Source organism: Mixophyes fleayi, chromosome 1, assembly GCF_038048845.1.
Source record: "Mixophyes fleayi isolate aMixFle1 chromosome 1, aMixFle1.hap1, whole genome shotgun sequence".
NCBI classification, from domain to species: Eukaryota; Metazoa; Chordata; class Amphibia; order Anura; family Limnodynastidae; genus Mixophyes; species Mixophyes fleayi.
The window spans coordinates 138501634-138513867 of NC_134402.1; the positions used below are offsets into that span (position 1 = coordinate 138501634).

Below are 12234 nucleotides of genomic sequence, written 5' to 3' on the forward strand. Positions count from 1 at the left end.
AGTCCTTTCGGGGAACCTCCTTGCCCAGGGGACAGTCGTTTAAAGGTAGACAACCGAATTCTCGAGGCTCGTCTGTCAGAGGCAGGTCCTCGTTTGCAGCTAGGCGCCAGGCCTCCAAGACCCAGGAGAAGCCTGCGTCCTGACTGCCACTCTATTCTTCAAGAGATGGTGCCGGTGGGGGGAGTCTGTCTCTTTTTTTCAGGAACAGTGGGCAGCGTCATCCCAAGACCCTTGGATTCGAGGCATTATATCAAGAGGGTACATGATAGATCTGCTGGGGCCGATGTCACAGCGCTTCTTTGTAACCCCGCTTTCCCGAGATCCACAAAGAAGACAGGCAATGCAGGCCTGTGTCGCCTCTCTTCTTTCGCAAAGAGTCATTTGCAGGGTCCCAGACAACCAGAAAAGGAAGGGATTTTATTCGGATCTTTTTCTGGTCAAGAAGCCGGACGGGTCCTTTCGACCCATTTTAAACCTAAAAAGCCTCAATGTGCACTTACGAGTGGACAAATTTCGTATGGAGTCCCTGAGGTCGGTGATAAATGGCCTAGAGAAGGGTCAGTTTATGGCGTCCACAGACATAAAGGTCGCATACCTCCACGTTCCCATTTGGAGAAATCATCAGCTTCTCCTGAGGTTCACAGTGGAGAACTCCCACTATCAGTTTCGGGCTCTTCCTTTCGGCCTCTCCACAGCTCCAAGGGTCTTCACGAAGATCATGTCGGTGATGGCAGCGTGTCTTCATCTAAAGGGAGTTCAGGTCGTTCCTTATTTAGACGATCTACTCATCAAATCCTCCTCAGAGATTTGCTTACGTCAGCACTTATCACTCACCATAGCGGTTCTCGAGAGCCATGGGTGGCTGATAAACTTAAAGAAATCCCAGGTGGTTCCGTGCCAACGCATGGTCTTCCTAGGACTCATCATGGATACCAGTCAGCAGAAGGTGTTCCTGCCTACGGTGAAGATCAGTTCAATCCGAACTATAACATCTCAGGTCTTGTCCTCTCCCAATCCCTCAATTCATTTGTGCATGCGGCTGCTTGGGAAGATGGTGGCCTCCTTCGAAACGATCCCCTTCGGTCGGGCTCATTCTCGATGCTTCCAGTGGGATCTGTTAACAAAATGGTCAGAATCCCACATATGTTTGGATCTCCAGAGGATCTCGCTGTCTCCGCAGGCTTACTTAAGGGTTAACCGTCCTATGCCAGAGAGACTTACGGCCCATTGCACCAGATTGGTAGGGGCGTCATGGGTAGCGAGAAATGGGGTTTCTGCCGACCAGCTTTGCAGGGCAGCCACCTGGTCTTCTGTCCACACATTTACCAAATTCTATCAATTTAATATATTCGCATCTGCGGATGCAAATTTTGCTCTTGGTTGATTGACCTTTCTCCTTGGGACTTTTTAATTAACTGAAAGGAAGAGGAAGAGGCAGGGGGATTGTAGAGGGTAGGGGTCTGTCAGCAGTGCTAAAGTTAACTAGCTAGGTGCCAACTCCCGAGCTCCCCTCCACAACCCATGGTAAGCAGTATCTCCCAGACGGAATCAGAGAAATGGATTTAACGTAAGTACATAAATCCTCTTATTTAGCCAAAGAAATGGATTATCTCCCATTCTTAAATATGTTGCTGTTTTCCATTTGTGGTTGCCACTCATACTACAGTGATTTATCCTTCACAGCTGTGAATTTCTCCTGCTCTAATCAAGTAAGTAATGAATGAACAGTTCAGTAGTTCTTAAATCTCACTAATTGTGCAACAAGTGGGAGAACCTGGTTAAGCTGCATGACACACACCCATTTTTATGACCTCGCTTCATGTGGTGTAACTGCTTCATGTATAATTCGACCTTAAAAGTATATATCTTTTACCTTCTATCCCTTCAACCCCAACTAGCAACTTGGGACAACATTCTCCTACAGACATTGTTTTGTTCATGTTTCTTTTGAGTTTTGATTATAGCTGCTATTAATGACTTACAGTTCGCTAAGTGTCATATAAAACCATGGCAACCACAGGCATATGATGTACTGAGCAAATAGACTTTTTAAGGCCCATCTTCTCAGTTGGCATAGTCCCTTCTATTCTCTGCCATCATGTGACTGACTCTAGCGGTTAGGTTAGACTCTCCAGGGAAGAAGCAGAAACCAGTGCTTCCATCTGTAAGTCGGCCACACAAATTGATTTTGTATATGGACAACTGAGTTATAGGAGAGCATCATGGAAAAATGAAGTTACAAAGGCGAAGGATCAGAGAAGGTGATGTACTGTCAAACAAAAAGTTGACTTCAAAGTACAAACAGAGAAATCCAAAACAAACCTTTGCTCCTGCAAAGGTTTGGTAGAATTTATGGACTTTATAAAGTCTACAAACAAGTGAGATGAAGTGTTCTGAATAACTTGACCTTTTCACTTAAGGGCTGATGACAGAGTAAGGAAAGCTGTGCAGTTGTCCAGGTGAGGTGACTAGCTAGATTGCTGTTCTTAGCAAGTGTTGATTACAGGAATTGAGAGAAGGTGTTTGTAGCTGTCATTGTGAACTATTCTCTGACAGCGGTCATCTGGAGCTGGTATTGAATCCTCACATAGGGTCTGATTCACACAGACAGAGGATCGGGGTCTGCAAGAGTGGCAGCTACATTAGTTTGGTCTGGACATATTGTCTATTACGTGCATGATGCCTGGTGCGAGGTAATTAGATCACTTTACTTTACATTTATGAGGAAGGCTGGACTGATACTATCGTTTTCTGCCTAGACTATAATATTGGACATTTTATTGGACATTCCGATATATTTATTCATCAATGGGAATAGACTCGATTGAGTCTTACATACATGTATGATACCACAAAGCTGATTTTTTTCTTTATTTTTCTATTTATTTATTTCCTTTTATGCTGTCTTATATGTTGAGCACCAATTTTATTGATTTTGTTTGCATTTATGAGGGGTGTGGTTAACCCTAGATTTGTGCTGCTCGTTTGGGCAGTCTGTCCTATCACTCAGTGTGTTGCGCCTACCACAATTGTATAATAATGTTCTTTCGAGGGTTGAAGGTCTTCCCCGTCCTTTTAGAGCCTGCATTGAGAGCATTAACCAGCACACACATAGTGGTGTTGAGCAATATCTTTGCTTCCAATGTTCATATTAAACTACCTTTGTGCTTTACTTATATAGATACTAAAGTACAATCTGTTTGATAATGTGCACTGTCATTTCGCTAAATACAGCTGTCACTCACAATTTTATAATACGGCTATGTAGTTGAAAATTTTAATTTTGGCATATAATTGATTGAGTACCAGAGCTCTAATTATAAACTCCATTAACTTAATAGATTACAGAATCAGCCCTGCCAATAGAACACATAATTAATCAAAATGCTTTAGCACATAGTGATTTAAATCGCTTTAATGATCAGCATTCGATTACTTGAGAAAAACCTCTTGGATGGTCTTAATATGTTTTTTGGTGCTTATATTTTTATCTTCTGCTCTGTCTAAAATTGTTTCATTATTATTAACAATAATGTTTTATTGCAATCAATATTTGTTTTCTGCATCCCTGAATATCATACATTTGACAAATTTGGGAGTGTGGACTAAATCCCACTTTAATTTTTCTGTTTAGCACTTTGAGGACTGTAACTATCTTTACATTGGCCTTGCACCCTACCTATTTATTCATATGTGTTTTTAATTAGTGTAGCTTTCAGCTAAATCCTACCATCATTACATATAATCTGTAGATACAACAGAGAGAAAGAAATTAATTGTTTCTGTAGGTAACCATCTGAATGAGATTAACCTGTAAATGGGCATGCACAAATGTTTGTTATTGGGTTTAGTATGTTTTTATTGTCTCTATTTGTCATGCACTAAGCAAGCTGCACAACTAGGTAGCAGTGCTTGAAATTTGGTATCTCCAGGCCTCCACCCTGTGCTTATCCCTGGAGCGTCCAGAGACAGACACTAGGATGCTTTTAAGCCCAAATGAATTGGGAAGTATAGTGCTGCAAAAATGTGGACAGCTAAGGGGGGATTCTGATGGGAAGTTCTTGAAATAAATACAACAGTCGGGGGAAGATGTTCATTTTGATCCATCCTCCAGAATATAAAATTTTTATCTGGGAAAGACGCTGAAGGAAGTTAGCCTGGAATAGTTAATGGTGATGTCTAATAATGTGTATTACAAGATATGTAATTTTCTTTTGTGGCATCTAAATGGGAATTTCTGATTAAGCCTCCTACACAACTGTTTCTGTTTCAGTTAATGACTGTGTTTCAACCTACATATGAAAATGATGATGATTATCACCTGTTTGGTATGTCTGGTTAATCATACACCTGACTATAATCCTACAAAATCTCTGACTTTGTGCAAGTGTACCTAGAAGAATTGATGCTGCTGTGAAGGCAAACGGTGGTCAAATATCTGTTCATTCACTTTGCTTTTCTTAATTGATAAAAATAAACTATTAACACTTCCATTTTTGAAAGCATTCTTACTTTGCAGCATTTTTTCCACACCTGCCTAAAACTTTTGCACAGTAATATATTATCTTTAAACTAGGTGCATTGCTGCTCAAATGTGTAACTCTGTTTGTATCCTTTCTCTGCAGATTGCCAGCTACATACCTCCTTTTCTTACAATATATAATAGAATAATTTAATTATTTATCCATATTCATATGACTTCAATTTATAGGCTTTTACATATATTAAATAAATAGTTTTTTCTTTCTGACTTTCTTCTGACCCTTTAGCCTTGTCAGTGTTCTCCCTAGCACCTATTACCCGGGTGCTCCACCCGGCTGCTTTTACTGCCACCCAGCCCTTTAAGCCCAACAGAGTCCTATTATAATAGAATAACCATTTTGTTCTCCTATTAGAACAGGCACTATGTGAGCACTACAGCCAGCAGTGTGTGTTAGACCAATGACCATCAGTCTGACCAGTCCTGGCAGGTGTGGGCAAAGTATTCCAGCTGCCCCCATCTGGCTGCTTCTTAATGCCACTCAGCTGGCACAATTTTCCGGGGAGAACACTGCATGTTTTAAAAAAAAATAAGGCACAATTGTTTTGTTAGTTGTGCTGTTATAAAACACTGATCTTGAAAAAAGAAACTCTGTTATTCCTACAAAAATAAGTTATTTCTAAGTTATTATGCGATAATATTTCGCAAATAATGTATGTACAATGGACCAGTGGTAACAAGTTGTATTTCTCATTAAACATTTAAATTATGGAAGCGGTGGGGATTCACAATAAAGAACATATATGAAGAAGAAGTTTTCAAGTAGTGTTATACTCCCAAAACATATCAGTATTTATAAGATGTGGAAGGAATCTTGGACATTAATGATTGCACATACACCTTATGATTTAACTTTTATCCAATTACTCACACAGCAGGAAAAAAAATATTTCTGTCATTGTAAGGGTAGCTCTATTACACACTAGTGAAGAGCTCTAACCTCTCTGTTGATATCTGCAAAGCATAGATACATGGAGATGATGAGCAGCATTAATTAAGAAGAGATGAAAGATGCTCTGGTCTTTGATCTAGCAAGATGCAGTAGCATATGTAGCGGAAATGTGCCGATTGTTCTTAAGGTTACAATAGACCAGCAAGAGAAGGCTTTGGGAGGTATTGGTTATACTCTCAAGCTTCTAATGAATGCACACCTTGGAATCTGTACTCACTACATTATTCTTTTGAACTGTGCCTAGAAAGTGATTTTATTCATACACTTTTATCCTCTTGTCTTACAGATGTTTTCCCTCTGCACAAGATTTTCCACTTGTGGGACACGCTTCTTCTAGGAAATGCCTCGTTCCCATTCTGTATTGGAGTGGCTATTTTACAGCAGCTGAGGGTCAGACTACTTGCTAATGGATTTAACGAATGCATTCTCCTCTTCTCAGATTTACCAGGTAAGCCACTGCTATGAGATTGAAATGGGCTTCCCAATATAAAACCATTTGGAGACTAGAGACATGACTTTCTCAAGTTGTCCATATGGGTCATTTATGAATGCTGAACGCCGATGTGCGGCACTAAAAACATTTTGTGTTCTTTTGTGAAAGTGTTTGCAGGCATACATGTCGAAAGGAGTGATAGGGAGCAACGTTTTACAGAACTGTCAGGACATTGGGGGTTTCATGCCAAATGCTGGCTAACCTGCATAATGTGTCTGATCTTTACATCTAAATGCAAAACTGAGATTTTGTTTAGCAGAAGTATATATTCTGTTGAACCTCATGAGGTAGAGACTGTGCATTTAAGGAGAGTTTCCCAATGTAACGGGTATCCACACACCTCCTCTCAGGAGGCGGACATTGGGCATGGGAACCACACTAATATGTAATGTTTCCTTACTTTCATGACTTCATTAAGACACTAATGAGACTGCAATAAGCAGTGTTTTAGTGCTAGAATAGAAACTAATTAAGTAACTGTTGCAAAGTGATAGTAGGCAGTACTCTGCCAATGTCGTATTTTGGACAGCAAAGCCCTCTGTATATTGTGGAAAGTGTTGAAGCAGATGAATAGGAAAAAGTGCAATTGGCAAAGCACAAGCATATGCACCTAGCAGACAAACAAATGCAGTTGTGAAAATAAAATGTGTGGCACCTCTGCAATTTCCTACATTATTACATTACTCTTTGTGTGTTAAAAGTAATGGCATACATAGTAATGCTGATATATTCTATTTCATTCCATTCCCTAAGCACACTATGTCAGTCACAACCTTTCTTTCTCAAGTACTGCCATGATTCCCCTCTCATTTTCTTGCAGCAGGTGGTTTAAAATGTGTGCAGATAGGGCAACCACCAGGGTCCAGGAGGTCCATTGTTCTGGCCCATATGCCAGTCGTCAGTCCCATCCGAGCCGTATTATAGGCCGTGGGATAATTCAGGGCAGGTGACTGCACTGACCAATAGCTGGTTTTTGATAAGGCTACATATGCAGGCTGTGGGGCACAAGGAACTGCCGCATCTGGGACCAAGTTTCCTCTCGGTGGCCCTGCATGCAATTATACATAACAAAGAAATAGGTACCTGAAAGAGTAAGCAATTCTGCAACGCATTAACATTGCATATTGATTGAGGTCCTGATTCATTAAGGAAAGGTAAGTAAAAAATTGAGTAAGTAGTCTCCTGGACAAAACCATGGTACACTACAAGGGGTGCAAATTAGTTTTCTATTTTGCACATAAGGAAAATACTGTCTGTTTTTTTTCATGTAGCACATCAACTTTAACTTTCAATGTACAAATAAGCTATCAAGTATTTGTGTGCTACATTAAAAAACAGACAATATTTAACCTATGTGCAAATAGAAAACTATTTTGCACCCCTTGCATTGTAACATGGTTTTGTACAGGAGACTTCTTACTCAATATTTTACTTAACTTTCCTTAATGAACCAGGCCCTGAGTCTTTGTTTATGGTGATAGGTCTTCTTAAATTCAAATACACTTAAAGTAATATAAAAGGCCAATTTTTAATTGTGAACAAAATACATTGCAGAACATTAATTAAACGTGCTATTTTGCTATAGTAAAGTAACTGACTTTCAGAAAGTGGCATAACCATCTTTGTCTCATTTATTGTTCCATATGTGATATTTTCCAACAACTGAAACAAAACAGGACACCTTTATATACAAAGAGTGAAGACTGAGAGTCCAGGGAGAGGGAGCGTGCTGTGAGTCCAGAGGTGAATAGGGTAATGAGGTCAGAGAGACACGTGGAAGAGCTTACAGTCTAGATGGGAGATCAGATATAAAGGCGGGTGACACTAAGTGAGAGAGTAGGTTTAGGGGGCAGAGGGCTGGGTAGGCTTTGAAGTCTTGGAGATGAGAGGATACTCTGCTAGAGCGCAGGAGTGAGCTAACGGTGAGCAATGTAAACCTGAATTTCGAGTCACAGTTGCTCCTAGAAACACTTCATGATGACACCTCTCAACCTTTAATGAATTATCTCCCCAGCTGTTCACATAAATAAGGAATATAAGGTATTGTGGAGAGTTAATTGAAGAACTATATCTAGAGATTTTCTCTCCTTCTAGGTATCATATGTTCCAACTGCAATTTATCAATCGTATTTTTTATGCTACTGTCTCTTTGTTGTAAACCTAGTCTGTAAATATTGTAATCTTTCAGGCTTGTATCCCAAGTTTCTGATCACAGATGGAATAAATACAGTTATACAAACTGTCTTATGGCAGTAGAACATGTCCAGACAAATGTATTTATATCTGGTCTCCATGAATTGCCAATTTGCCAGTAGACCTCATATACAGTAGAGGGGGGGGGGGGGGGGGCACAATATGCAGAGTCTGATTAAGAACCCATGGTACCCTTTGCAAGACACACATAAAATGCGTTAAAGAGTAATCTGGGGCCCTCGGTGCCCACAAGGCCCTACACAGCAGCCTAGGTTTCCTAATTGATGATCCATCTCTGCTGTATAGTGGCATTTTGTTTTTGTTTTTTTATACCACTTGATATTAGGAAATTACTATTATTATCTGCACCACAGTCACATGTTACTGTGTGAATGCATGTTTCTTATGTTTCTTTTTTATATCATTTTATTTGAAAGTCCATAGATAAAGCATCATCAAAATAATGTGGATATATGCAAAATTCATCAGAGTGCATGTTTTACTGAATCTGTAAGTGAAAAGAAGTGTAAAAAAATATGCATGTAAATAATATCTAGCTTTATTTCTATCAGACCTTACATAATGTAAGTATGTATGTGATATTCCTATACTTAGGAAAGCTAGATCATTTTTGGGGTCCTCAGGTTGCACTAATTGAGTAAAACTAATTATTAAAAGGATCATGGAAAAGTTAAACATGTTTGCTAATATTGATTGTTTTGCCCTTTTCAATGCACTAAAAATAAAGTTTTTTTTATTTCAATGATATCAAAAGACAGCCCTGTTATAATAATATAAAATTTATCAAGGTACACTAAGGGGGAAGTGTTCGACTGTGCACATTGCCAGCAATTACAGTAGCAATGTCTGCTCATTTTTCTGCGTTTCCTCTATCGGCGCATGGTGTCTCCTCAAACGTTCTAAAGACACTTCGTACTGAATTGAGTCTCTCAGTTAAAAGTATATTGGCACAAAACTGTGAAATGCAGTCTGGTTGCAAAATACCCCTAAATAAATGAAAATAAATATTCTATATATACTTGTTTCTTTGTTTGTCGGCGAATATCTTCCACAGCTCTCAAGATAAAGCTGGCAAATATTACATATTTATTTAGTATTAGAAAAGTAACCTATTAAACCACATAGTGACACAGCGACAAATATTGAAAACATCATTTTTTGGCAGTAGACAATTGTTTGACTGCTGGAAGGAAACCTTGCAACAAAGCAGCTAATCTTATTTTCTAAATAGCATTTTTGGTCTATTTACCAAATAATTTGCTAAGACATAAACACTGATACACATTACAAATCGGACCCGCGCAACGCTGGGTGACCCTGCTTGACTAATTTGACCTGGGTAGCCTGTTCTGAGCCTGCATTTAAACACCACTGTACCATTTGGGATGAAAACAAGACGAGGTGGTCCAATTGGATCCTGGCTAGGTTTTAGGGGAGGTTAGGGTTCCGTTGGTGTACGCTGGTCAAAACTTTGACCCAGGGAGCCTGTTCTGAACCTGCATTTGAACACCCCTGCACCGATTGGGATGAAACCAGTGTGAGGTCATCCATTTAGATCCTGTCCGGGTTTTAGGAGAACTTTGACCCGGGTTGCCTGTTCTGGGCCTTCCACTGGATGGATTTGGTTGACATTTAATATAAAAAGATAAACGACACTGGGAGGCCACTTCAGGTGTGTTGGAAGATAGACAAATAGACTGTGAAATATCATCCATAAGATGGTTTCACTTGTTTGTCTGTGATTTCTATACATCTTGCATTTTTGCTCCAATGTTCAGAAACTATTTTAAACAAGTCTATATAATAGCCGTCCTTGAATATAAACTTCAATATTGTACCGGTTATGTACTAGCTATATCTTTCCATTCCTACATGACAGTACCTTCTAACTTTCACATTTTTATTGTAGACGCTCAATAATTACATAAAAATGTACCTAGGAAATATACTATAATTACAAAGACAAGGCATTAGTAAGTTCTGGTACAGTTTCAATGTCCTGAATGTATTACATGACAGTACTTTGTTAAAATACAGTAGTGTATTTTATGGGTTATAATTTGTCTGGTAATAGTTGAGTTTAATGTTCCCTTTTTTCTTTCACCTGGTTCAGGAAGCGGTTGTCAGGGCTTTTTACATGTTATAAATATGGTGTATTAAGAACTAAGAAAAGAGAATGTTCTTTATGTTGTTTAATGGAGGCATCAAAGCATGACTAACACTTTCATTCTCCTTTAGAAAACATTTCCTTATAGTTTATTTGGTATAGAATTAATAATCTTCATGAACGCAGCAGGGAACATGATGGACGTATTCTTGAGTTAGGGGAAACTACTGGAAGGTATTTTAAGGGACAGTATTCAGGATTACTTGGTACGCAATAAAATTATTAGTGGGAATCAACATGGATTTGTGAGGGATAGGTCATGTCAAACTAATCTAATTAGTTTCTACGAGGAAGTTAGTGGGAACTTAGACCAGGGCAGGACAGTAGATGTGGTCTACTTAGATTTTGCAAAGGCCTTTGATACAGTGCCACACAAGAGGTTGGTTTACAAAATAAGGGAACTGGGTCTAGAAATCAAAATTTGTACTTGGATCGAAAACTGGTTAGAGAATAGGGAACAGAGAGTTGTGATAAATGGAACATTTTCTAATTGGTCAAAGGTCTTAAGTGGAGTTCCTCAAGGTTCCGTGCTGGGACCACTCCTTTTTAATATATTTATTAATGACCTTGGTGATGGTTTAGAGAGTAAAGTTTCTATTTTTGCAGATGACACTAAACTCTGTAAGGTAATAAAATCAGAGCAAGATGTAGCTTCTCTACAGAGAGACTTAAATAAACTGGAGGATTGGGCGGCTAAATGGAATATGAGGTTTAACACAGATAAATGTAAGGTTATGCATTCAGGGATCAAAAACAAGAACGCAATCTATAAATTAAATGGAATTAATTTGGGAGAATCTATAATGGAAAAGGATTTGGGAGTACTCGTAGACAGTAGACTTAGCAATAGTGCTCAATGTCAAGCAGCAGCTGCAAGGGCAAACAAAGTATTGGCATGCATAAAAAGGGGCATAGATGCAAGGGAAGACAGTGTAATTTTGCCACTGTATAAATCATTGGTAAGACCTCATCTTGAATATGCAGTACAGTTCTGGGCACCACTCTATAAAAAAGATAATTTGGAACTAGAAAGGGTTCAGAGAAGGGCGACAAAATTGATAAAGGGTATGGAGTCATTAAGTTATGAGGAAAGGTTAGCCAGTTTAGGCATGTTTACTTTAGAAAAGAGACGTCTAAGGGGAGATATGATTACTATGTACAAATACATTAGGGGTCAATACAGAGAGCTTTCATGGGAACTTTTTACCCCAAGGACCATACACAGGACACGTGGTCATCCCCTAAGGTTAGAGGAGAGGAAATTTCACAACCAGCAAAGGAAGGGGTTCTTTACAGTAAGGGCAGTCAAGATATGGAATTCATTGCCAGGGAAGGTTGTGATGGCAGATTCAATAGATATGTTTAAGAAAGGGTTAGACAAATTTTTAGCGGAAAGGTGTATCCAGGGATACGACCGTTAATTTAAAATAAAGAATAGTAGTGGATATAGGGTAAAAATTGGATTGCAATATTGAGTCTGGGGGGGATTTTCAAAATTGAAACAGATGGGCGGTTGCCTACTCTGGATTAATTACAAATATAAGTGCAGGATCGCAGGAGATCCAAAATAGGTTGAACTTGATGGACTGGTGTCTTTTTTCAACCTCATCAACTATGAGTTAGAGCAAGCCCCGGTAACTACCATGGCAACAATTTCAGCCATATGTTATATCTTTAGCTGTACAGAGAATCAGTGTTGTGTGATAGATCACATAAAGTAACCACAGTTCTGTTCCCTTTACTCTTTCTATTCTCATTGCCCTTGGATCTAGAATGCCTTGGTTAATTGGGCCTCGACATGAGTGAAATAGAAGATGAGAACTAAGTGGATAAGCCATAATGATAAGTAACCTTGACCAAATGAGAAG

General features: G+C 39.1%; 1 protein-coding gene across 4 annotated transcripts in view; it reads left to right on the forward strand.

The window, feature by feature from the left end:
• TBCK (TBC1 domain containing kinase) overlaps positions 1 to 12234 on the forward strand; it is a 214011-nt gene that overhangs the window by 81799 nt on the left and 119978 nt on the right. For all 4 annotated transcript variants that reach the window (XM_075200804.1, XM_075200818.1, XM_075200825.1 and 1 more), the window contains exon 22: positions 5779 to 5940. In XM_075200804.1, the coding sequence (XP_075056905.1) occupies positions 5779 to 5940 (162 nt within the window). The remainder of the gene's footprint in view (positions 1 to 5778; positions 5941 to 12234) is intronic.